General features: G+C 35.1%; 2 protein-coding genes, 1 long non-coding RNA gene and 1 pseudogene across 4 annotated transcripts in view; 3 read left to right on the top strand and 1 right to left on the bottom strand.

Moving 5' to 3' along the window:
• Positions 1-2,188, top strand: part of LOC149475253 (uncharacterized) — a 57,787-nt gene extending 55,599 nt beyond the window's left edge. Inside the window, exon 2 of the long non-coding RNA XR_016318109.1 lies at positions 1,958-2,188. This is a non-coding gene — a long non-coding RNA (uncharacterized LOC149475253). The remainder of the gene's footprint in view (positions 1-1,957) is intronic.
• Positions 1-26,164, top strand: part of LOC149475255 (uncharacterized) — a 114,106-nt gene that overhangs the window by 48,360 nt on the left and 39,582 nt on the right. The gene's annotated exons all lie outside the window — the stretch shown is intronic.
• LOC149475259 (uncharacterized) lies at positions 1,090-25,664 on the bottom strand. Of its 2 annotated transcripts, none has more exons than XM_089713639.1 (9): positions 25,481-25,664; positions 20,379-20,623; positions 19,474-19,588; positions 18,640-18,755; positions 17,868-17,983; positions 17,019-17,122; positions 6,390-6,506; positions 5,684-6,060; positions 1,090-5,145 (listed from the first exon to the last, which is right to left on the bottom strand). In XM_089713639.1, the coding sequence occupies exons 2-9, from the start codon at positions 20,442-20,444 to the stop codon at positions 4,903-4,905; spliced, it is 1,254 nt and encodes a 417-aa protein (XP_089569765.1). In that variant the 5' UTR covers positions 20,445-20,623; positions 25,481-25,664; the 3' UTR covers positions 1,090-4,902. The 2 variants fall into 2 exon arrangements, with proteins under 2 accessions (XP_089569765.1, XP_089569766.1); XM_089713640.1 differs by lacking the exon at positions 25,481-25,664 and adding an exon at positions 25,259-25,412.
• Positions 8,286-9,441, top strand: LOC149475260 (uncharacterized; annotated as a pseudogene).

Consider the following 26,164-nt stretch of genomic DNA (forward strand, 5'->3'; position numbering starts at 1 on the left):
GGCAGCATTCAGGCCGTTAATTAAACGGCGCCGTTTAATAGGATAGGCTCTTGAACAGACTTGTGTTCTTGACTTTTCAACATAGCCACACATTTGGCGTTTCATCTAAATTATATACTTAAAAAGGGATAAAATAAAAGGCATTTTCAGTTACATATTGTACATATATTGACAAAATCCGTCTAACTTAGGATATTTATAATTGTGACGAATCATTTCTATTACACATATAATTTATTTTAAATAATGAAACTGAGAATTAAATTTTCCATCGCACGGATCCATACAAAAAAATATACACGGAATACATACAACTTTGAAAATTTTATAATTCAAATACCCATGCGATCTTATAAACTAAAAAACAACTTAATTTATATGTAGTTTTAGATCACATTCCTAAATTTCACATTTATCTTATAGCTTGTGCAGTGGCTGTAGGGCTGTATACGTTCCGACCATTCCGTCTCTTTCTAACTTCTAACTCGTGCTCTTTCTTACCCGGTCACCGCACATACCTATACGACCAGTGTTACCTAAGCCCTTATCGGGCTAATTAGCCCTTTTTCGGCGACCCGTTTTTAAACTCTTTAGCCGTAAAAGGGCTAATCTAATCTAGCTCTATTTCACATGGGTCAAAAATTACTGAAAATGGGGGCGATTTAGTATTTTTTTTGCCCTTTTACCATGCCATAAGAGGTTTGTTTATGCGCGTATGTAAATCAGTTATGTCGCTAATGAAGTTTAGTCAGCCAATCAAAATGCTCGGATTCAGTGTAATTATATTACAAAATTGTAATTAAACCAAAAAAAATATCAATTTTAAGCGTTCTGGTAAGCGTTAAGGTGGTACTCGCGACTAAATTCTTCGTGATTACAACGTTTTTTATGAATTTTTCACCCTTTTCTGAGTGCCGACTTGCCCTTTTTAGAAAAACTAGGTGGCAACACGTCCTACACCGCCCTACAGCTGCTGCACACAAGCCATACTAAGTATACATCAATAAATTTTTATCAATACTGATAACTTCAAAATTTACAAATACGTATCGTAACAACAAAATTATGCATAATTTATTATTTTTGCTGAGTCAAATTTCTTTGAAAAAAAAAAAACTAACAAAAAAGTAACATATTATGATTTATTCTCGCTATAGTCAAAATAAAAATATGCAACATATATCGGTATTCGCACAAAATATAGAAAGCTGATCTAAAACCCTAAAACCAAACTGCAATGCACAAAAAAACCACTTCTATTATTATATTATATTATATCCATAAAATAATTTATGTCACCAGGTTGCTATTTATTATGTTAAAACAGTCTACAACTAAATAAAACAATAACTTTCATTCATGGACGTATAAAAAAAGACGGACGCCGTATTACGAACAAACAACGTGAAGCCACCATAGTAAGCTAGCGATCGTGTAAAGACAATAAACACGCACACACTCTCACCATAGTAAGCTAGTCGGCCGCCATTACGTCGTGAACTACCGACTGATTAACTGCGTCACTGTTTCACAAAAAATATTTAAAATGCCGTCTTGCGTGGTTAAATGGTGTCGCAACAGTACAATTTTAAATAACAAAACACAAGGGATTACATTCCACAGGGAAGCAAGTTATTTCTTTTGTGTTTTAATGACAAAATTATTACGGCAAAATTTATAGAAAAAAATACAGCCGCCATTGTCATCAGGACAGCTGTTGCCATGGCAATATGGCACACACACACATGGATGTTTCGCCGCCATAACTAGGCTTCACTCAATGTTTAGGCGATATACCGTCCGTCTTTTTTTATACGTCCATGCTTTCATTATAATCTATTATTATTAAACATCCCTATGCAAAATAAAATATAAACCCACGTATAATTTGGCGCGACAACAGCTTGCCTTATACCAGGCACCAAACTGTTCTTACTATGCTCCCTAAAATTATAAGTAAAAAAGATTAAATATAAGACGAAATTTGGCTAATTAGCATTGAGTTTCTATGTACTATGTACTAGAGAGGGCATCCATACACTCTTTGTAACACGAGTTAAGAGGCAAACGTCACAAACCAATTTTTTTTTTTTGTTACATTGATTGGTTTTAATTGATAAGTTTATTCACATTTTTTAATAAGATAAACAATATTTATTTGTTACATTGATTGGTTTTAATTGATAAGTTTTTCACATTTTTTAATAAGATAAACAATATTTATTTGTTACATTGATTGGTTTTAATTTATAAGTAATAAGAGGCAGAATATCTACAAAGTGTATGACTCACTAGCCGCCCCGCGCCGCCATCAGATTTTGATCGTGGTGTCCTCTCTATACGTAGTAATAATACCTCAATGCTAAATAGCCACAATTTTTTTAATTTATTCGGAGATCGAATATTATGTTGGTAACCTAACTACACCTTTTTACTTATATCATTGCTACCCTAGAATAAAACACTAGTCGAAAAAAAGTTTCGAACAAAACGAAGCAAGTAATTTAGCGTATTTGTTACATCATAATTTCACCTTCACACGTCCAGATCTAAACTTTTCTATACGATTCTTTCTACGAAACGAAAAAAAAGGAAAAAAATTGTATATTTAATATTAATTGCATTTTAGCGCGCTCCCGTTCCCGCCAAATGTCAAATTTGACACTGACAGCTGTTGTCGCGCCAAACCTGTGTTCACACCGCAATTTTTTTTTCATAATAGCAATTCGAAAATATCAAAATATATTGACTACATTTCAATACTAATTTTAAACTTAGTGCTACACTAAAATATCTCACACAATCGTGCAATATACATTGTTTAATATTATAATAGGTAAATGTACATTTTTTTTTTTATTTCATTATCTAGTATAGAATATTGGACTGCATTATGCTAAATGGGCTATGCGGCCTTTTTACTGTCATGTTTTTTTTAAGCTATTGCATAGCTACTATCGCGGGCCTTGAGCGCGGGGACCGAATCCAGAAATTCCGTAACGAAAAACCTCACGCTCCCCACGGGGACGGGCGCGGAGGTGTGGCTTGAAGGCATAGCATGCAATAGCTTTACCGCGGCAGTCCCCGAGTGACACACGTCTTTTTTTTTATTATGTGTTTTTGCACCACGACGTATAGTGAAAAACATATCTTCGGTCTTACCACAAAACAATTTAAACACAGTCTAACTTTAAACCAAGGATCTGTCACTGTAATAGTGGTCTATGTGAAATACGACAAAACCAGATTAAAGAGAACCCGCGCTTAAAGTTAAACCCTGTCTAAAGTTTTCTGTGGTAAGACAGTTATATTGTGGCCTATTTTTTTTTTTTGTAAAAACAAAGTTATGCTTTTTATTTTCCCGAATCTATAAACGATACGATTACCTATATTATCCGAAAGATAAACATTTTTTGAGACATTTTAACAAACATATTCTCATCATATTTTTAGGTTTTAAAACCTAAATAGTATTTAGTATCGTTTTATTCAGGTAACAAGTGTTTTGTGACTTTTTAGATAATAATAAAATGATAATATGTGCGCTTAAAGATGTAAACACGAAAAATGCGACATATTGAAAAAAAATATATTAAAAATACACAATGATTGACAAAAAAAACACCGCACAGCCCACAAACTAACAACTAATATAATAATTTTTAAATTTATAAACTTATCATCAACATTATCGTATATTTAGGACATTTTTTACATTTTTTTTTTATTTTTTTGTCAATTATAAATTTTTTCGTAAGGAAAAAATGCAACTTGGATATTTATCACATTATATATTTCACGTTATAATAAAAATTTTATAATTAATAATATTTATACATTAGAATAGGGGGTTTGAAAATCCCTAAAAGAACAAAAAACATATGTACCTACATTTAACATGCTTTTTAGACTATACCTGGGCTTAAAATTTACGCAAACAAAATAATAAAAACACTAACCATAATCTTATTGCATTTGGTAGTAGATTATATTAAAATTTTGACATTTTACTCAGTACTAAAGATATCTAATTGACAATTACATCATAAGTGCGAGCGAGATAGATGCCGATCGACGGCTTGTGTGTGAGCGAGACGATATGATACCGTCTTTTTGCGAGTTTTCGCACCATTTTTATACGTAACTTTTCAAATTATTTGATATTATTATTTTATTAAAAAGAAAAACTCAATATGTAGCTTTCCTTTTCATAAAATAATAAAAAATATACTTTTAAAATCACAACAAAGAACTAATTTATTATATTTCCGATTTCTTCAGAGAAAATTCTACTAACATAGATTGTCATGTATATTTGTTACTTTCACGCGAAAACTACTGAACAGATTTTGATGATACTTGGCAGTGATGTAGCATGTAGCTTATGTATTAGAATAACACATAAGCTATAGAAATGATCATTTTTATTACAGTTAATGTTTTTATTATTTTATTTGTGGTCTCTGACAAAAAATTCGATTTATTACATCTAAGTCAATACATTAGATTCAACCAAGTAAAATAGTCTATGCATCAACAAATATTTATTTCAAAATGACGGATTTTCATGTGGTTTAAGTTTTATTCATATTTTTTTTGTCACAGGCAACATGGGAATACGATATTTTCGAAAATTAGCATAAAATATAAGAGACCAAACAAACAAAGTTATTTATTTTTTATAGATAATAAAAAAGAAAGTTTTCAAGTAAGTAAAGACAAGAACTGTATCTTTTATAAAACGAAAAAATAATAATAGTCATATCCCATAGCTTAACGTATTTTTAATATACCTGCAACATTAACAAAAGAAACCACATGAAACCCGTCCAAGCCGTCACTTACAAACAAATTTTTGTACATTAAAAATTTCGAAACGCAGACCCAACAATCACACCACAGTTATTTAGTAGAATTCTTCCTTTGCACTGGTTTCTCAAGTTTCGCCGTTGGTTTTTCAACTTTGGTTTTAACCGCAACCTTTTCCTTCTTCTCCTTTGGTTTCTCAGTTTTAACCGCGGGTTGTGGTTGTGGTTTCTCCGTGAGCGGTGGTGTGGTTTTTGGTTTATTCGCTTTGGCCGCTGCCGCGTAGTTTATCGGTTTTATGCCTGAGGAGGGTTCTTCAGACGGGGGCGGTGAGCTTTGCTGTGGAGAAAATGATTTTTTATTTATTTATTGCTCTGAAATAACTTAACTAGGAACTTAATCTAATTATAAATTAAAACAAACGACGGTCTTTTCGCTAAATAGCGGTATAAATATATTTTCCAGACAACCAGATGTACGGAAGGAAATTAGTTGATGATTTATGATGTATATTTTACCATATAAATTAATATATAATAGCAAAAAAGGCTGAGAACAGATGTTCTAAAATCTTATTAAATCAAATCAAATCTTTGGGAATTATGAATGTACATAATATTATATGTACATCAAATTGAGAAAAAATTAAATTTGTATTATATGACATTAAAATTGTTCATTTATTTAAATATAATGGAAATGTATTACAGATTAAATAGCTACAATCTAATAAAATTAAATTAACCAGAGAACAGCTTTAAAAATGCTTTCTATACCCCGCACAGACATTTCATCCACACTCAAACTTATAAAATGATTATAATTTTTCTAGTACCTTACAGAAAATACAATATGAAATTGTAAAAACTATTCATACCTTCAAAACATCCGCACCATTGTCCTTCTCATCGTCGCTCAACTTGACTTCAATCTTTGCACACTTTGCTTCACTTTGCAGACTGGGCGCTTCACTTTTGACACTTTGCACTTCACTTTTTACACTTTGTACACTTTGCACTTCACTTTTGACACTTTGCACGCTCTTAACACCCTTGCCCTCACTTTGCTTGTCGCTGGGAGCACTTTTCGCTTTCACTTCTTTCCTTGCTTTCGTTTTGGTTTCAGTTTTAATTGGTTTCTTTGCATCTACTTTGCTCTTGGGTTTCTCTTTCGATTTCGCGTCTATGTCGTCTATCGGCTGCACGTCGGCTGCGCTGACTTCCGGTGTCTCCGTTTGCGGTGATGATTCTGAAACTGATTTTTGGAAATTATAATTAACATTAGACAAATGGAAAACCTATACATATTGAAAAAAATAAATAAAAATCATTCATTGAACAATTTGTGGGTTAGGTACAAACTAGGTAATAATGAAAGGGACATTTGCTAAACATAGATGAACAAAATATTGTTAATGGAACATCTCAGTAATTTCAATCACATACATTATATCCTACTAATATTATAAATGCGAAAGTTTGTGAGGATGGATGTATAATGTATATGTATGTGTAGGTGTGTATGTTTGTTACTCTTTCACGCAAATACTATGCTAACTATGCAGCAAACTATTGTATATCTACCTTCTTTCTTCTCTTCCTTAACGTCTAACTTCTCCTGGCCTTCTTCGCTAGACGGCTGTGTGTCTTCCTTTGATTTATCTGATTCTTCTTTCGTCAGCGGCGGGTCTTGCTTTTCTTCTGTAACGAAAGCCTTACCTATACAGGGTGTCCCGGGTTCGGTGTACTGCGCTCGAATGGAGGGTGTAGTTTTTCATACGCTGATTATTGGAATGTAAATATACAGGGTGTAAAACTTAGCCATTTTACTCATTAGGTTAAGTACTTTCGATATCAGTTTAAAGTTTTTTGATATCTGCAATAGTTACGGAATAATCGCCTGTGCACACTTAATGATTACACCCTGTATAGTTTGAAATAAAAAAATCATATAAAATGATAACACTTTACGTAAACAGCGTATGAAAAACTACACGTTCCATTGATATTAAAACTTGGGACACCCTGTATAGTTAGTTACGTGCAGCAAAAATTTTGTACCCCTAAATGAAAACTGGGAGGGTATTTTTTAAAAAGTTGAATTCGTTTGTTTTGTATCATAGGATCCATTTGTAATTAACTTAGTTGCCAAACAGATATAAATACACATTCCGAAGAACTAAACGATTTTCCTGTCGAGAAACTATCTACATAAATTTCATTTTTAATATTAATATTATTTAGAGTTTTAGAAATCATTTTTTTTTAGTCTTTTTTTATTAAGGGATTTTTGTCCTAAAGGACGATGACAATCCGATTGACATACATAGTAAACTGTGTGTTCTCGGCCCGATTAAATTAAATTATTCAAAATGAATATAGTAGAATCTTTTGGAGGCAACGCAAGTGTGAGCTACAAAAAATGGGGAAGCAGCAGTCCAAGGAAGACCACATAGTAATAGCACAAAATTCTGCAGGGGGCACGAATAGTGCGCCCGTTGACCAGTTTCAAGCCAATTTGAAGACGACAAATATATTGTTATGTATAATCGTAATCTGCATGACTTTGGGTATTCTTTATGGAGTACCGTAAAACGGGGTGACTAAGGACGGCGGGGTGACTAGGGACGGAAACAAGATTTTTCTGTAATACTTTTTACAACGCTTTGGCTACCAGCATAATTTGGGCAAGTTTATACGATTATAGTAAATTATGCATAGTCCTAGTTCTGGCAACACCAAGTATCCAAATGCAGAAGAAAAAAAAAGTCACTGTCAAAGTCGAGGCTTACAAGTCGTGTGATTTTCAGCTTTAAAAACTTTTGATTTTGTTTGTGTTAATGTAATTCTTGCCCAGCGGATACAATTTAATATTATTTTCTGATTCAAGAGGCGCTCTCTAAAATAAAAAGTAAGTACAAACAAGAATTGATTATGTGCATAATAATTATTTTAGTTTCAAGGGAGATTTTTCTTACATTTTGGGGTGAATAGGAACTAGTAAGGGGTGACTAGATCTAAAGTCTGGGTTACTAAGGACGCGAACGGGGTGTATCGGGACGGGAAAGAGGTGATTAGAGACGACTAAGGGGTGATTAGGTATTTCTAGTTAGGGTTGGCACTTTCGTATTTTTGTTGAAATTGTAATAGCGCCTCCAGACTCACGCCGAGAACACCCGAGAACAGCCGAGCAGCGAGAATGAGATCCATCGCTCGCCTGTCTCGTTCTCGCGCTCGCCTGTTCTCGGATCGGTGGCGGCGGTATTTTGACCCGAGTCAAAGGGTGTCTCGGGCGAGAAAAGAGAAGAGTATCACATTCTCGTTCGGTCTCAGATCAACGCCGGTAGAACCGCGCGGCGCTGATATTTGTTTATAAAATATGAAGCTTGAAGGTTCTCCTTTTTGTTCAAAGTTGAATAGCATAGTCTAGCGGAATCTAGGTTGATAATTGTTTTTTTTTTTTCATTTTAGGATTCAATCATGCCACGTACCTATAAACCCAAACCAGGAAGGAAAGTTCATAAAACTTATGATGAGACAATTATCCAACAGGCACTTATGGAACTTGAAAAACCAAATACAAGTTTGAAAATCGTGGCCGAAAAATATAAAATTTCCAAAAGCGTACTTCATCGTCATAAGACTAAATGTTTGGAAACCTCTCGGAGGTCAGACTGCGCTCACTAATGATACTGAGGAATATATAGTTGAAAACTTAAATATATGTGCTGATTGGGGCTATCCTTTGGATACAACTGATCTCCGCTACATTGTAAAGATGTATTTAGACACGGCTCAGATTTCTATCAAAAAATTCAAAAATAACTTTCCAGGCCCGGATTTTGTCGAGGGTTTCCTAAAAAGGAACCATGGCAAAATATCCACAAGAATTTGCCAAAATATTAAACGGTCCCGAGCCGCAGTAAGTCCAGATACGCTTAAAAAATATTTTGGTGAACTAGAAAAGTCTTTGCAAGATGTACCAACTGCTAATATAATCAACTATGATGAGACCAATCTCACAGATGACCCTGGGCGGAAAAAAGTTATCGTTAGGCGCGGTTGCAAATACCCCGAAAGAGTGTTAAATCATTCGAAAGGCTCCGTCTCAATTATGATGGCAGGTACAGCAGAAGGGGACTTATTGCCACCTTACGTCGTCTACAAATCGACACATTTATATGATAGTTGGGTAAAAAATGGACCTGCTGGTACCAGGTACAATAGAACCGCATCTGGGTGGTTTGACGGTGCATCGTTTACTGATTGGGTTAAAAATATAGTGATACCGTACTTTGAAGACAAAGAAGGAAAAAAAATACTGATCGGTGACAAATTGGCATCTCACTTATCATTAGAAGTAATAAAAATGTGCAAAGAGAAGAATATTCATTTCGTGTTTCTGCCCGCCAACTCCACGCACATCACCCAACCGTTAGATGTAGCGTTTTTTAGACCCACGAAAGTAGCCTGGCGACAAATATTAGATCAATAGAAGAAAACTGATGGAAGAGTATTAACATGTGTGCCAAAGGGCTGTTTTCACTTCATCAGTAATAAAAACCTCTGCCCTGCCATGCCATGCCGTGCCGGCAGTGGGCGCCGGCCCTTAGAATATTGGATGTCAGCGCGATAACAGTTTATATGCCATCACAATACCAAATTAAACTGGCAATAGCTAATGCATTAATACAATTATATAGTATATACGTCAATAATATATATATTCTATTGACATTCCGAAATTAGTAGCAACAGATGACCTAAAATTTCTTGGACTTAATATCAATCAACGTTTAGATTGGAAATCACACGTTGAAATAGTTTGTGAAAAAATTAATAAATTTGTTTACGCTCTTAGAAAAATTAAAATTGTCACAAATATAAAAACGGCTGTTACATTTTACCACGCCTGTGTAGAATCAGTACTTCATTATGGACTTATTTTTTGGGGTAATAGCACAGATGTACAAAGGGTGTTTATTGCACAGAAGAAATGCATAAGAGCCATATGTAGCAGAGCTCCCGATGAATCCTGTAGACCAATGTTTAAAAAACTTGGTCTATTGCCGCTTCCGTCACTCTACATTTACGATGTTTGTGTGTTTGTATCAAAAAATCTGCATCTTTTCAAAAAGGCTTCTTATATAAATGATCGTAGTCGTAGGGATCCTAAACATGTTGTACCTACTATAAGTAAAAATGTAACATCTAAAAATACCATGTTTAACGTAAATAAAGAATTATGAATTATGAATTATAACTTCAACAACGTTACTTCTTCTTCTCGTTTGATTGTGGGAGAGACTTCGATATAGATAACAAAATTAATCCCCAACGTGGAATTTCTACATATTTTTAATCAATACAGATTGCGTTAACTCTTGAAATTTATTGGTAAAAGACTTGGACATAAAGGAAAAAGTTCGAGATGAACAGCAAACGCCAACTATTCGAGGTACACAAAAACCACGATGCTTCCAAAGATATGTTTTAAAGTGCTGTGATTAACGATTGTACTCCAAGTCACCTTTTGGGGTTCCAATATTCAGAACTGATCTATAATATTGGGCAAATATATGGCAAATATATACAAATATATTGGATATTCAGCTATGTTCTCCATAGAAAAAAAACATTACAATTCACAAAGCTAATTCGCTCTTCTTGAAATGGTACTCTAAATGTACCCATGTATTCAAATAGCCAACAAAGGGAAGAGCCGATGTTCCATTGACCTATTATAACATTAGGACAGCTTGAAAGACATGTTTCAAAATGTTGTAGCTTGTTGATTGAATTGAATTCATTGATTGAAAAGAAGAAGAGAAAATTACGTGCACATCTTCTAAGAACTGCGCAAAGAGTTTTTCGTACGACGGCTCGAAAGACATGTTCTAAATTGTTGTGCCGATTGTCGCTCCGACTTAATCTTAAGCTATTATATTATACCTTGTAATACGTAGAAATAAATTGTGTATACAATCGGTGTTTTTATTTCCTTCCAATAAATTCCATATAGGGTACCTAGTTTAAATACATAAAGTTGATTTGTAGCTAAGACACAATCCATACTAATATTATAAATGCTAAAGTAACTCTGTCTGTCTGTCTGTTACTCAATCACGCCTAAACTACTGAACCAATTTTTATGAAATTTGGTATGGAGATATTTTGATACCCGAGAAAGGACATAGGCTACTTTTTATCCCGGGAAAATGATGCAATCCCGGAAATCCCATGGGAACGGGAACTATGCGGGTTTTTCTTTGACTGCGGGCGAAGCCGCGGGCGGAAACCTAGTATTTTTATATGTTAAGGTCTGGTGACTTGACTGATGACTTGTACGGTGTACTACAAAGTCACCTTCAAATATTGGGCAGTTATGTTCAGCTATATTCTCCATAGAAAAATATTACAATTCACAAAGGTCATTCATACTCTTCTTGAAATGGTACACTAAATGTACCCATATGCATTGAAAAAATAGCTGATAGAGAACAGCCGATGTTCCCTTGACCGTTTTTATATTAGATCTCATTCCAATTCGAGTTATATAATTTCATGACAGTTCCAAATATATGTTTTAAAGTGTTGTGCTTGTTGATTCACCATTGACGATATTAAAAAGAGATTATCAGATTTCTCGAAAAAGAAGAGAAAATTACGTACAAAACTTCCAAGAACTGCGCAAAGAGCTGAGATCGAGTATTTTTCATACGATAGCTCAAAAGATATGTTTTAAAATGTTGTGTCGATGGACGCATTGACGATGGACGCATTCCAAGACAATTCTGATGCGACAGTTAGCAATACTAAAGCCAATGATTCTGCTGAGCTTGGTAAGCATAATTATGATGGCTCAGACTTTTCTGCAGATAGTGGCGACGAATATCATCCACCAAGGCGTAACAGAACGCCATCTACAAGTTCATCTATAGTTTCTTCCAATCTCAAAATAGGAAAGAAAAGATTGAGATGCCCAAATAAGTGGAAACAAAATGTGAGGAGAACTTTGAAAAATTCAGGAAAAGAGTATTCATCTAAAAAAGGCACTCAAATAAAACAATGAGACCCCCGTGCCGTAATTGTAAGTTTTCCTGTTGCGATAACCTTACAAGAGATGAACGTCAACAAATATTTGATTGTTATTGGGCTTTAGGGTCTTTGCAGCGTCAAAGAGATTTCCTCAGCGCTTGCATTAACATACCAAACGTTGTATGTCGCCGTGTAAAAAATCCAGCAAAACCAAGAACGCCTAATAGCTCGTTTTCTTTTGTGAAAAATGGCCAAACCCGAAGAATATGCAAGACGTTTTTGTTAAATACCCTTGGAATAGCACAACGGACATTAGAACAGTAATTGAAGCAAAGCCCTCTGAATCTGGGATGGCGCCGACTGATGATAGAGGCAGACACGGAAAACAAGCGAAATCAGATCCAGAAGTGCTAGAATCAGTTCGCCAGCATATAAATACAGTCCCGAGAATAGAAAGTCATTATTTACGTGCTCATACCAGTCGTGAGTTTATTGATGGTGGACTAACCTTGGCAGCCGAGTCATTTTCCCGAACGCGACACGTTTACAGCGAATCTGTAACGTTCCATATATTATTTTTGAAAAAAAGTGGAATTTTTTTTAAAGTCTCAAATACGTGTAATATATCAAAACTTGCGCGCTTTTACGCTCTATTTAGTCGTGGAAAAAGTTTGAAAATTCGTGTGTTAAATAAAAAGATACAGTGAAAAGAAAATTTTACTTCTTAAAGCAATATAACATCGTCCCTTGTAAGTCTCGATTTACATCGAGGACTTCGTGAACTGGAACTGCGGTGTTGTGTGTTATAGTGATGCGCATGTCTGTGTGAAATTTCGGATTTTTTTGGACCTATAAAACAAGAAAAACAAACAATTTTTGGTAGGCCGGGCGGTGGCAATCCCCCTTTACTCAATGTATAGTGAAAGATAAGAGTGTAAGTAGACGCGTCTTTACAAAACAAAGCCCTTGGCTTTTGTTCCGGGGAAATCGGAGCTAAATTGGCGAAGTTAGAAACAAAAGTGTTTTTTAACCTATAAACAGAAACTTTCTCCGCCAAAACTGCACTTTCCCCCTTTCCCCCCACCTTGTTTTCTGTTGAACTGTGTGCCCAAATACTTTATACACCCTCCTACACAAAGACGTATCTTGGAAAAAAAACAACAAACACGTGGCGGTGGATGAATGTTTTTAAACCTAAATTATTATCTTTTTAATTTAATTTATATTTTGGATTTTTGTTCTTTTACTAGTAAACTGTAAGTGTAACATAGACCAGCTACATCATTTTTGGTGTAGCTGTTAGATTTAGCTGTATATTGAGTGCTTAGGGACCATTAGGTACACACAACACAATATTATAATATTATTATATTTTATTCATATGTATTATTTATTTGTTCATAATATATTATCTTAAATCATTGACAGGCGACTCCCCTATTGGGAGACTTGATAGTGTTAAGTATAATTATTGACTTGAGTGTTTAGTATTGACTAGCTTACTAGCTAGCTTACTAGGTCAAACTGTACGATAATAATTATCGTACAAATACGATAATTATCGTATAATTGTCGTATTGATAATTATATTAAGTTTCGCTTTTGCCGTGGTTTCATGAAACCACAGAACATTTTTTATTCACCTAGATATTTTAATATCTTACTGTTACTACGAGTTTTTAGTATTGACAAGCTTTAGCTTTACTTATTGACTTATTGACCTAGGTATTATTAATATATTATATCTGTATAGTAATATTTAATATTTTATATCTGTGACTCATTATTATTTGTAATTATTATTGACAGGTATCCTATATCCAGGACCTAATAGTGTTAAGAATTATTGACAGGGTTTTTTTGTCCCCTAATTCGTCACCATGATCCACACTCCCCAGAGGCGTGCCAGTGACACGTTCACAATTTCGGAACCAGCCAAAAAGCCTGCAACCACAGCAGCACCTAAAAGTATGACAAGTCGGACTGCAGAAGGGAAAGCCTGTCTGCTGAAAGGAAAAGCCCACCTGCGAGAGTCTCGCATCGCGACTATGAATGCCAGCGCAGAAGTGCAGGTAAATAAGCTGCTACATTGTACATACCCATATGTATTGAAAAAAATAGCTAATAGAGAAGAGCCGATGTTCCCTTGACCGTTTTTATATTAGACCTCATTCCAATTCGAGTTATACAATTTCATGACAGTTCCAAAGATATGTTTTATAGTGTTGTGCTTGTTGATTGTCGCATTGGCGAGATTAAAAAAAGATTATTAAAATTTTCGAAAAAGAAGATTATTTATTCTTCATCATATTGCATCAATAATTGTTTCCCATATTAAAAAGAAATGTCTCAAAGTTTTGTAGCTTGTTGATTGAATTGTATCGATTGATTGATTGAAAAGAAGAAGAGAAAATTACGTGCAAATCTTCTATGAACTGCGCAAAGAGCTGAATTCCAGTATTTTTCATACGATATCTCGAAGAAAAGTTTTTAAGTGTTGTGCTTGTTGAAAAAATTGTTGAAAAAGAAGATTATTTATTCTTCACTACATGACGAAGCACATCTATAGATATCGTTTTTTCAAATTTCAATATCTTTACCTTTTTTGACTAAGAGTCTTCGATTTATGAGGTTTTTAAATACCAACTATTCTGACTCCGGAATTGTCTATCGTAGCTAGAAAGTCAAGTCAGGCAAAATGAAGCCAACGAAAAGAAGAGCCGATGTTCCATTGTCCTAGAAAACTTTAGGACGGATCTAAAGATATGTATTAAAGTGTTGTGCTTGTTGATTGATGAAAAAAAAATATCAAATTCAAGTTATGTTCAGCTATGTTCTCCATAGAAAAAATATTACAATAGTCAAATACAAAAATATGTGTTGACAACAAAGTCAAATACAAAAATTACGTGGAAATATTTAAAGAACTGCACAATATCCATGATACTATGTTCTTCATCGAAAAGTTATTGAAAATCCCAAAGAACATTTGAACTCTTCTTGAAATGGTACAATAAATGTACCCATATGTATTGAAATAGCTAACGAAACGAAGATCCGATGTTCCATTAACCGTCTCAATATCTCAATCCATGTACAGATTAGCATTACGATAGCTCTAAAGATATGTTTTTAACGTGTTAACATTATAGAAGAAATAGAAATTCATTCCGATTTAAACAGTCTACAAATGCTACGTGGTCGTCCCAGAAATGGTCGAAAACGCATCCACAAAGACCATACTGTTGCACAACGAAAGGAACGAAAATATGCAAACATGCCTTACCATAACTAGCGGTACATCCTGTCTCAGCGCTTTAGAGCGTATACGCATTATGCGGGTAACCGCATTGCGGGTAGCCGTCCGGCTGACCGCAAGCACAATTATGTACGTAATATTCATTTCTATGCGCACTGTGCGGTCTGCGGTAGCCGCATCGCAGTGCGCATAGAAATGAATATTACGTACATAATTGTGCTTGCGGTCAGCCGGACGGCTACCCGCAATGCGGCTACCCGCATAGTGCGTATACGCTCTTACACGATCCTATTACATTACAGTGGATAGAACATTTTCACTTGTATAAAGCGCTCGGGGTGTATGCACTATATATGTTACGGCTAAAGGTAGGTGAGAACATAAACTTAAGATTAGCCGGCTAAACTTAGGTTTATTTTCGACGAGGTGTTAATGTTAGTTTGTTCTATCTTTAGCCGGCTAAACTTAAGTGTAACCGCAGGCCCGTGGCTAAAAATGTCGGGGTGGGTAGATTTGGTTACTATAATACATGTAAGGAACAGGGCGAGTGTTTTCTGGCACTTCGCCGGCTGCTGCCGCAGCACGCTCGCTGCGCTCGCTCGGCTCGTGCGGGTCTTAAGAGTTCTAACCTAACCTAACCTAGCCACCAGCTTTCTGCCCTGAGTCGGGGTGGGTAGATTTGGTTACTATAATACATGTAAGGAACAGGGCGAGTGTTTTCTGGCACTGTGCGGGCCCCTCAAGCCCTCCACCGGCCCGGCGCTAACCAAATCTACCCACCCCGACATTTTTAGCCACGGGCCTGCGGTTACACTTAAGTTTAGCCGGCTAAAGATAGAACAAACTAACATTAACACCTCGTCGAAAATAAACCTAAGTTTAGCCGGCTAATCTTAAGTTTATGTTCTCACCTACCTTTAGCCGTGACATATACACTATCAAATATCATATCATCATTAGTTTAAACTATACAACAGAATAAAGTGAACAAAAGCAATAACTGTGTTTACATCATCCTATCAAACTATCAATCTATCAACTTATCCAATAAAGGAGTGTATGGGATATCATATCAACTCAGCAGCCCAAACAATAACAACAAAAAACTTATTTGTAGTGTATCTATGAAATAGATATATACATTGTCTCACGTACACCAGTGGTGGGGATAGCTTATAGCTGTCATTAGTCAGTCTACGGCCGATGCCGGACTGGAATGGACGTGTGCCCGCACTATTGAGTGTAGTAGTGAGCCAGTGCAATTCTACATATATACGTACTGTAAGCATAGTACATTATTGAATCAAAAATATTTAAAGATTATGTATACAACTGTAAAAAAGAGTTAAAACACTCTTTTTTACAGTTGTATACATAATACCTTACTGGACAGGAAATAACGACGAGAAGAATTCGAAAAATATATTAATTTGGAATCATATGAGGCTCGGTTATTATATGTAGTGAATTATGTTTCTGAAAGACCATAAAAAACCAAACTAACCTGACTATTGTATTTGTATTTATTTTAATTCAAACATTTTAGACGTTAGAGGAATGTTCGTAAATAACCATCATATCGCTTCATTTAGTTTGAAGTTTGAAGCTATACTATTGGTATACCTTCACATTATTAGTGGAAATGCACCCTTAAAATTAACCAATCACCAATTATTAATCCATACTATAATATTATAAATGCGAAAGTAACTCTGTCTGTCTGTCTGTTACTCAATCACGCCTTAGTTACTGAACCAATTTGCATGAAATTCGGTATAGAGATATTTTGATACCCGAGAAAGGACATAGGATAGGTTTTATCCCGGAAATCCTACGGGAACGGGTTTTTCTTTGAAAACGCGGGCGAAGCCGCGGGCGGAGAGCTAGTAATAAATAAATAATAAATCTTAACTAACCTGGTGGTTGTCTAGCCCTGCTCGGCACGAACTCGGCCGCTAACGGGTTCAATGTTGAACGGGACACTGCCTCTTGTAACGACACCGTTGTGCCGTTGCTTGTGCTGAAATTATTAATTTATATCTAACTAAGGGCCGATTTTTCAATGCTTGGATAAACCTTATCCGATATACACGATAATATTAAAATGTCACGTAAACTGTCAAATACGGGCAAATAGAATACGTTTTTAAAATGGTAGTTTTATACATTATTCGACGAATAAGTTTTATCCAAGCATTGAATAATCAGCCCTAAGGAATGTAGAAAAGACATTTATTTATTTATACATATACTAGCTTTCCGCCCACATAATCAAAGAAAAACCCGCATAGGTTTTATCCCGGAAATCCCACGGGAACGGGAACCATGCGGGTTTTTCTTTGACTGCGCGGGTAAAGACGCGGGCGGAAAGCTAGTCAAATTTGTTTGTATGTTTGACCGCGCTAATCTCGGGAACGACTGGTCCGATTTGAAAAATTATTTCTGTGTTAGATAGCCCATTAATCGAGGAAGGCTATAGGCTATATATCATCACGCTACGACCAACAGGAGTGGAGCCACGGGTGTGAAACCGCGCGGAGCAGCTGGTAATATAACTAGTGGTCCGCCCCGGCTTCGCCCGTGGTACCTACATGTTTAAACAATCCTATCTCTCAAGTTGGATCGAACTGCACATGGTGTGCGAATTTTATTATAATCGGTTAAGTGGTTAAGGATTCCATTGAGGACAAACATTGTGGCACGCTAAAACCAACAGGAGCGGAGCAATACGGGTAAAACCGATAGTAATCAATATATATACATACGTGGCCCCGCTATTGTGTCCGTTCGTCACCGGCCTGTGTCTCTCCCGTTGCTCGTCTTCCAGCATCGCTTCTATGCATTGCTCCATAAGCGCTTCTTCTTCGAGCTGTTGCATTACCTGCAATTATTTAAGTGTTGTATTAATTATCTATCTCTACATCACTACATAGTATAAAACAAAGTCGCTTTCTCTGTCTACGCAACGGATTTTGATGCGTTTTTTTTAATAGATAGAGTGATTCAAGAGGATAGTTTTAGTATATAATTTGTTAAGTTTAAGACAAAGCAGCCGAAGCCGCTAGCGAAAAGCTAGTATATTATAAAGCTGAAGAGTTTGTTTGTTAGCTACTAACGCGCTAATCTCAGGAAGCATTGGTCCAATTTTAAAAACAAACAGTTACGTAATCGTAACATTTTCGCTCGATTCATTTTTTATTAAAAAATGGCTTTTTTTTAGGATTATTACATTTTTTTTAAGATTTACTTGGACTTTGTCTAAAATAAATGTTAACAGTAAGAAAATATAGTTTAGTATCCAATCCCAATATATTTTTTCTCTAGATAAATTATTACTTCAGTTATAAACGAAATAAGAATTGAGACTTACGACATTTAGTTTCGAGCTCGAACGCGATTAAAGAGCGCACGCGATATTCAACTTTATTGCGGCTGTGTTAGCGTCTAGTACCGTAGCAGTCTAACCGGTCTCTCAGTGCCAGAAATTATGTTAGGGAGCCTCCTCTTAATTGTAAACAAATAAATAAATAAAATCACCTGTTTATCAAACTCCTCCTCGTTCTCCATCCACATGTAGTCAGCGAAGTCATCAGACGCGGGCGCAGCGGGCGCCGGGTACGCGGCTCCATAATATGCACCCGCCATTACATAACCTAACATATTATAAGAAAAAAAATGATTTTCTTAAAAAAAATTACAAGCATTAAGGAATTGAAAAAAAAAACTAAGATTTTTCTTGTAAAAATGTGGAATTAAGAAATAAATGAAATATTTTTTATTATTAAAAAAAAAGAAAAACCGAAAATATAATAATACGGCATCTGTGTCATACTATTTCAATACTGCTTTTAATCCATTATTCCGCAACGCGGTACAAAAATCATGGAGACAAGGGGAAAAAATCTCTACTATTATTATTTTATGCTCTTATATCGTTCTAGATAGGTCACCTGGTGGTTCAAATGACCCATAAATTTTTCAACATGGGCCTGTAGTCTAGTAATTCATATAAAGTTTTATAATACAACTTCACAAAACTTAAAAATAGAGCGGGTAGTATGCAAAAAAACGCAAACAATTTCCTTACTTTCATTAACGTTTTAAACAAAGTGGTACGGTTAGCACCCACCATCTATCATATTGTAACCTAATGTGTTTTTTTTTTTCGTATAATCTATATTGATATTATAAAGCTGAAGAGTTTGTTTGTTTGTTTGAACGCGCTAATCTCGGGAAATACTGGTCCGATTTGAAAAATTCTTTCGGTGTTAGATAGCTCATTTATCGAGGAAGGCTATATAGTATATATCATCACGCTACGACCAACAGGAGAGGAGCCACGGGTGTGAATAAAATAACCAAACTACTCACCAGGCATAGGCCCCCTCGGCATGTGCACCGGATAAACCGGCGGTCGGTGCACCCCCGCGTCCCCACTACCGACCACGCCACCGCCAACCCCGTTGTCTATTATCACGCCGTTCGGCTGGAATTTACAATTTTAACGTTTTAGTAAGTACCATAGATTATTGGGATTGAATTTTTGAAGTGAAAAATTCTTTAGCGGCGTTGAGCACTTTTTCTGTAATGGGTATACAATCTTAAACTCGCGTCAGGACACGTGACCTGATCGAAAAAGCGTGACGGATACCATTCCAAAATATCAAACATGCTCAATGTTAATAATCAAGTTTTCACTTCTGACGGCACTCCCGGAGTGCAACCCATCTTTTTTTTTCAATATGGAGACAAGTGCGGGAAATTTTAAATTGAGAGACATGCTTTAGTTCTGTTGTTTATGATAGCACTGTTCTGTTGCAATATTTTTCCTTATACGCGAGCGAAATTTTCAGATGGAAAGATGCTTATTCTGTTGTGAGTTCTCTATGGTAACGTAAGCGAAATACATATATGTACTACTATACTACTAACTACATATAATATTATAAATGCGAAAGTTTGTGAGGATGTGTGTGTGTGTTTGTTACTCTTTCACGCAAATTCTACTGAACCAATTACAATGAAATTTAGCACACATATAGAGGGGAACTTGGATTAACAAGTAGTATAGGTTTTATCCCAGAAATCCCACGGGAACGGGAACTATGCGGGTTTTCCTTTGCAAACGCGGGCGAAGCCGCAGGCGGAAATCTAGTACATACATATAATGATATAACTTTACAATATTGATAATAAAAAAATGTGGCGAGACACCATCTATCAATTAGATATATAAAACTATACAAATAAGGAAAAAAAGGTTAAATTTACCCCACCTGCCACTGTTCGTTCTCCTCGTTGCCATAATACGCACCCACGTTGCCCGTCTCTGGTATTTTCATGCTTGCAACACTTACTTTATATAATTATATACACACTAATTTATCACACAGTATGTCCGTTAACTAAACTTAAATATAAAGTCCGATTAACAATTAAATATACTTTTAGGCACTCTAATCATAAGGTTTTCACTGGTTTGTTGAGGTATTATGTTTTTCATTTCTGTTCTTCTAGGTAACTGGAAAAGAAAAAAATATATGTTAAATTTTTTAAGTATCTAGGGCCTAGGCCATTTGCAACTAATTTGATGAAGGTTAAAAATATGTAATGACGATTCGAAAATGCTTTTAAAAAAAATTCTAATAAATAAATGTTTGAGTTTAACAGGGTAGGTATGACCGCCTCCTTTGTACACTGGTTGACGCGTGAGCACAGTACCGAGGGTCCTGGGTTCGATTCCCGTGGAAACGAAGAAAAAAAAATCTCAGTCTGGCAGAACACAGATGGCTGATGGCCAGTCAATTCAATTCACGACGTAACCTGTCTGGAAATAAGAGGTCATAATACGGCCCCAGATGATATTTTCTTAAAAATAATGTACAAATTGGTAATTTAAAACTTCTAGCATTTATATTTTTAAGTATTATCCTTATTCTGAACAGGAAGTCAGATAAAAGTTGGCCATGGTTTTTCCCCTACATATAACGCATGATTCACAAAAATCTATACTATTATTATAAAGACAAAGAGTTTGTTTGTTTGAATGCGCTAATCTCAGGAACTACTGGTCGGATTTTAAAAATCTCTACCTGTACTTTCAAATTCTCATCTGCACTCAGGTAGACAGCTTACAAGTGACGGCATAGTGCTGAATCTTATTATTTTATGCTCTTATATCGTTCTAGATAGTATCGTGGTTCAAATGACCCATAACTTTTTCAACATGGGCCTGTAGTCTATTTAGAATTAAATCAACTAAATGCAAAATTAAATCACAAATATTACAAGGTTCTAACACAAGGTTGTCTAGACATTGAATGTCTAATATATATTATAAAGGCGAAAGTTTGTAAGGATGTATGGATGTATGGATGTATGGATGTTTGTTACTCTTTCACGTAAAAACTACTGAACCGATTACAATGAAATTTAGCACACATATAGAGGGTAACTTGGATTAACACATAGGATAGTTTTTATCCCGGAAATCCCACGGGAACGGGAACTATGCGGGTTTTCCTTTGCAAACGCGGGCGAAGCCGCGGGCGGAAATCTAGTGTACAAATAAATAAATATATTTTTATGTACAAGAGATTAAGATTGGTCGTTAGATAATTATATAGACATTGTTTGTTTACATGTACTTATAGATATTACTAGCGGTCCGCCCCGGCTTCGCCCGTGGTACATATGAAAAATAGATGTTGGCCGATTCTCAGACTTACCCGATATGCACAGAAAATTTCATGAGAATCGGCCCACCCGTTTCGGAGGAGTATGCAGACTAACATTGTGACACGAGAATTTTATATATAAGATTTTGTTTTTGTAAACATATGTGTGTATTCAAACTCAAACTCAAATAACTCTATTATTGTGCATTTACATCATACAAGCAAATGCTCATTCTAAGCCCACTATGTCAAATTCTTTTAGTGTAAACAGACATAGAGCATTCTTTTGTTGTTCTTTCTTTCTAGCCTGTTTTATCTTAAACCTAATCTTCTTTCTTCTTATATATAAAAATGAATCGCAAAATGTGTTGGTAAGCGCATAACTCGAGAACGGCTGAACCGATTTGGTTAATTCTTTTTTTATTATATTCCTTGAAGTACGAGGATGGTTCTTATGTAGAGATAACGTAAATATTATGTACCACGGGCGAAGCCGGGGCGGACCGCTAGTAAATTATATATGTACTTAGTAAAACCTACATCAAGAATCACTCTATATATTTAAAGCAACTGCATCAAAATCTGTTGCATAGTTTTAAAGATTTAAGCATGCATTGGGTCATAGAGACAGGGAAAGCGACTTTGTTTTATACTATGTAGTGATTTTTGAGTATATTTAGCTACAGTTACAACTTACAGTTACAAAAATTACTATTATTGCTAATTAAACAACTTATTTTTAAATTTCCAAAGTCAAGCATTCAAAAAAGATCTTATTTTTTAATAAAAATGATAAATTAAATACAACATAACTGGTATTAAAATAATGTTTCACACAATTTTCTTAAATAAATTAGAAAGTCTCTGTATAATTTTAAATGGACACCAAATTTAGATCTAAAACTGTAAAGCTATTTTAATTTTAACCTCATTTTCATGCATAGCTTGACTGCTTGCTTGGTACAGTGGTTGACGCGTGAGCATAGAACCGAGGGGTCCTGGGTTTGATTCCCGATGGAGACAAAGACAAAAAATGTCTTGATCTGGCAGGACACACAAGGCTGATCACCTACTTTTCCCTAAAGAAAATCCATCAGCTAAACAGATGTATGCATAATGCATCTGCCCCTTACCCCATATGGGGACATGGGACTTCACTTTTACATGCATAGCTTCTTTTTTTATTGGCAACTAGCGGTCCGCCCCGGCTTCGCCCATGGTACATGTTTACGTTTTCTCTACATAAGAACCATCCTCGTACTTCAAGGAATATAATAAAAAAAGAATTATCGAAATCGGTTCAGCCGTTCTCGAGTTATGCGCTTACCAACACATTTTGCGATTCATTTTTATATATAAGATAGGGAAGCGCTTGACCACAATCTCGCCTGATGTTAAGCTGAGATGTGGTCTAAGATGAAACATGTTTCCCTAGATTCTAGAAGGTTGTTTGGTACCTGTTCACTCTACACTAGAAGAAGGTCTTATGTGTGAACAATTAATGTAATAACTCAGATTTAAATATTCAAGTGCAAAATAAGACAAGCTATTCTTATAAGTTTAAAGTCAAAAGTGTTATATTTATTTATGTATTTATTTATTTAACACTATTGTGCAATAAACCAGATACATAAAATAACAATTTACAATAAACAAAAGCACAGAGGGTGGCCTTATCACTATGCAGTGATTTCTGCCAGCTTTTTACAGCAATTAATTATGTCCTATATACTTCTTCTTTCTTATATATAAAAACTAGCGACCCGCCCCGGCTTCGCACGGGTGCAATGCTGATACTAAATACACTACAGAAAAATTGTGAACGTTGTATAGGTATAAAAATATAGCGGCCCGCTCCGGCCTCCGGCATCGCACGGGTATAAAATACATAGCCGGGCGGCCGCAAACGCTACGTCCTGCAATTTTTAAATCTGTAATATCTTCGAAAATATTCACTTAAATCATACGGTGTAAAGGGCCATATAAATCTATATTAAATGAACAATGTATCCATGGTATTTAATTGGTTAAGGATTAATGCTGTTTTGGTTAAAATCGCTTCGAAAATTAGCCATTATTTGTCGTAAAAAGTAAATGACAAAAAAAAGTTATTGTGGGTTATCCATAAGAGATAGACATATACCATCGCGGACTTTTCTGTAGACCTTTTCAATGTGTATAATACTTAGTATATTATTTTGATAAAACTCGTAGGGTTCAGCCTGCGTTTGCAATGTAAGCGGAATAAATGTAATTTTTTACGACATCACATTAGAAACCTCAAAAATAACAGTACTTCTCCACTACTTAATGGATCTTATTATACATATAAACCTTCCTCTTGAATCACTCTATCTATTAAAAAAAACCGCATCAAAATCCGTTGCGTAGTTTCAAAGATTTAAGCGTACAAAGGGACATAGGGACATAGGGACATAGGGACAGGGAAAGCGACTTTGTTTTATACTATGTAGTGATGAATCGCAAAATGTGTTGGTAAGCGCATAACTCGAGAACGGCTGCACCGATTTCGATAATTCTTTTTTTATTATATTCCTTGAAGTACGAGGATGGTTTTTACGTAGAGAAAACGTAAATATGTACCACGGGCGAAGCCGGGGCGGACCGCTAGTCTTTTATAAAATCGAAACTTATTGGAAATGTCTAAGTAATTCCTAATTCACATGAACACTACAGAATGGATTAAGACATTAAGTACTTACTCAAACATAACACCATCTCTATTACTTTCAACTTACACTTGTTATATGTATTACACTACTATTTAACACTATTATAATTAACAAAATAATTTGGAAAATCCAAAAGTGCACGCCTCATAATTTTTTTTTAATAAATATTTATTAATTATTATTTTTGTTTATTTAATAACAATTAAACCACATCGAATCAGACCCTGAAAAATGAAAGGGTTCTATTCCTGAGCATACTCAAGCGTAAGAGAAAAAAAAAAGACTCGATTAGTAAAGTATTTCGGTCGCTATCGTGTTAACAAGAAAAAGGATCCGCACATACAGACACACGGACGTCCAAGACAGAACTTTTTTAAACTGTTTTTTAACTAGTTTAAATAACAAAAATGACATCAAAAATATCATGAACGTTAAAAATAGTGTTTTTTCTTAATATGTGTGTGTATGTATTATCTTACAAGTGCAATGTATGATACATAAAGACATTTTAAGTTTGAAAAATCAGATGTTTTGCGCGAAGTGACAGTAGTACCCACCTCAACGCTTCGCTTATGAGGCGTGCAATACATATACGAATAATTTTAAAACCAATATAATATGCACTTTGTAACAATGGTATTCGATTCAATAAGAACTAAATAAAATAAATCTCGTTGATACGTGTTTACCGTTTCAAGTGATTAATGCAAAATCGTACTATAAACTACATAGTAACGTCACATGTAACTTTCACAAGATCTCATACTGTTTACAATGTGTACTTACTATTTAAAAACAAGCCCTATTCACCTAGTTTTATTAATAGATAGAGCTACAATCAATTGCAATGACACACACTCGTTCAGCGTACGTACAGTATTTCGTGACGATACTGCACAGTCGTCTAGTAATTGCCCAAATAATAGTCTACGCAAGCAATTTGCCTACATTTCATTAAAGAAAACACGTGCAAGCATTGGTATTGGAACACTTTAAAATCATACTCACTAATTAAACACACTTCACGCGCGTTCTAATACTATATGTAGTAATAATGTGATCCCAATATATTATTGATACTTCGTTGCACGTTTAACTTGTAAAATTAGCACTTTATCGGATAACCTATAATTACACTTTTCACTCAGTATCCAACAGTGGTCGTGGCGCAAATGGCGACCGAGGTGATATTCGCACAAGTGATACGCCCATAAATTGCTTACTTCACGGCAGACAAATACCGGCTTTTTTAATTTGTGTATTCTTCAACTTTGGTTGTGTATTTGTTGATGAATTATTTATGTAATTAACGTTCTTATAAGACTATCATGCTCTTGTTAATTTAGGTCAAGCCAAAACTGTGTCAAATTGACGTGTGATTGGTCATTCTATATTTAAAAATGCAGGAATATAAATGAAGGTATTCAAACTCATTCATGTTTACCGTGTGTTTACCGATGAATGATGATGGCCTAGGCCTACTGACTACACACACCCTTTTATTTAAAATTAGTATGATTATTTTCAGAAATCTGTAAACATAGCAAATATGGGCTACGGCAAACTGATTTTAAACTGGTTCTATTGATATAGAAGATGATAGAATTTAATTTGTGAAATTACATATTACTAATGAGAGTTTATTTAAATTGCATATTTAAATTGTACATGCAAAAATTAAAATACCTCATG

The sequence above is a fragment of the Colias philodice genome, chromosome 31 (assembly GCF_061535455.1).
Source record: "Colias philodice isolate Cphi_HAF_F1 chromosome 31, ilColPhil1 Martin Lab GWU primary, whole genome shotgun sequence".
In the NCBI taxonomy this organism is placed as follows: Eukaryota; Metazoa; Arthropoda; class Insecta; order Lepidoptera; family Pieridae; genus Colias; species Colias philodice.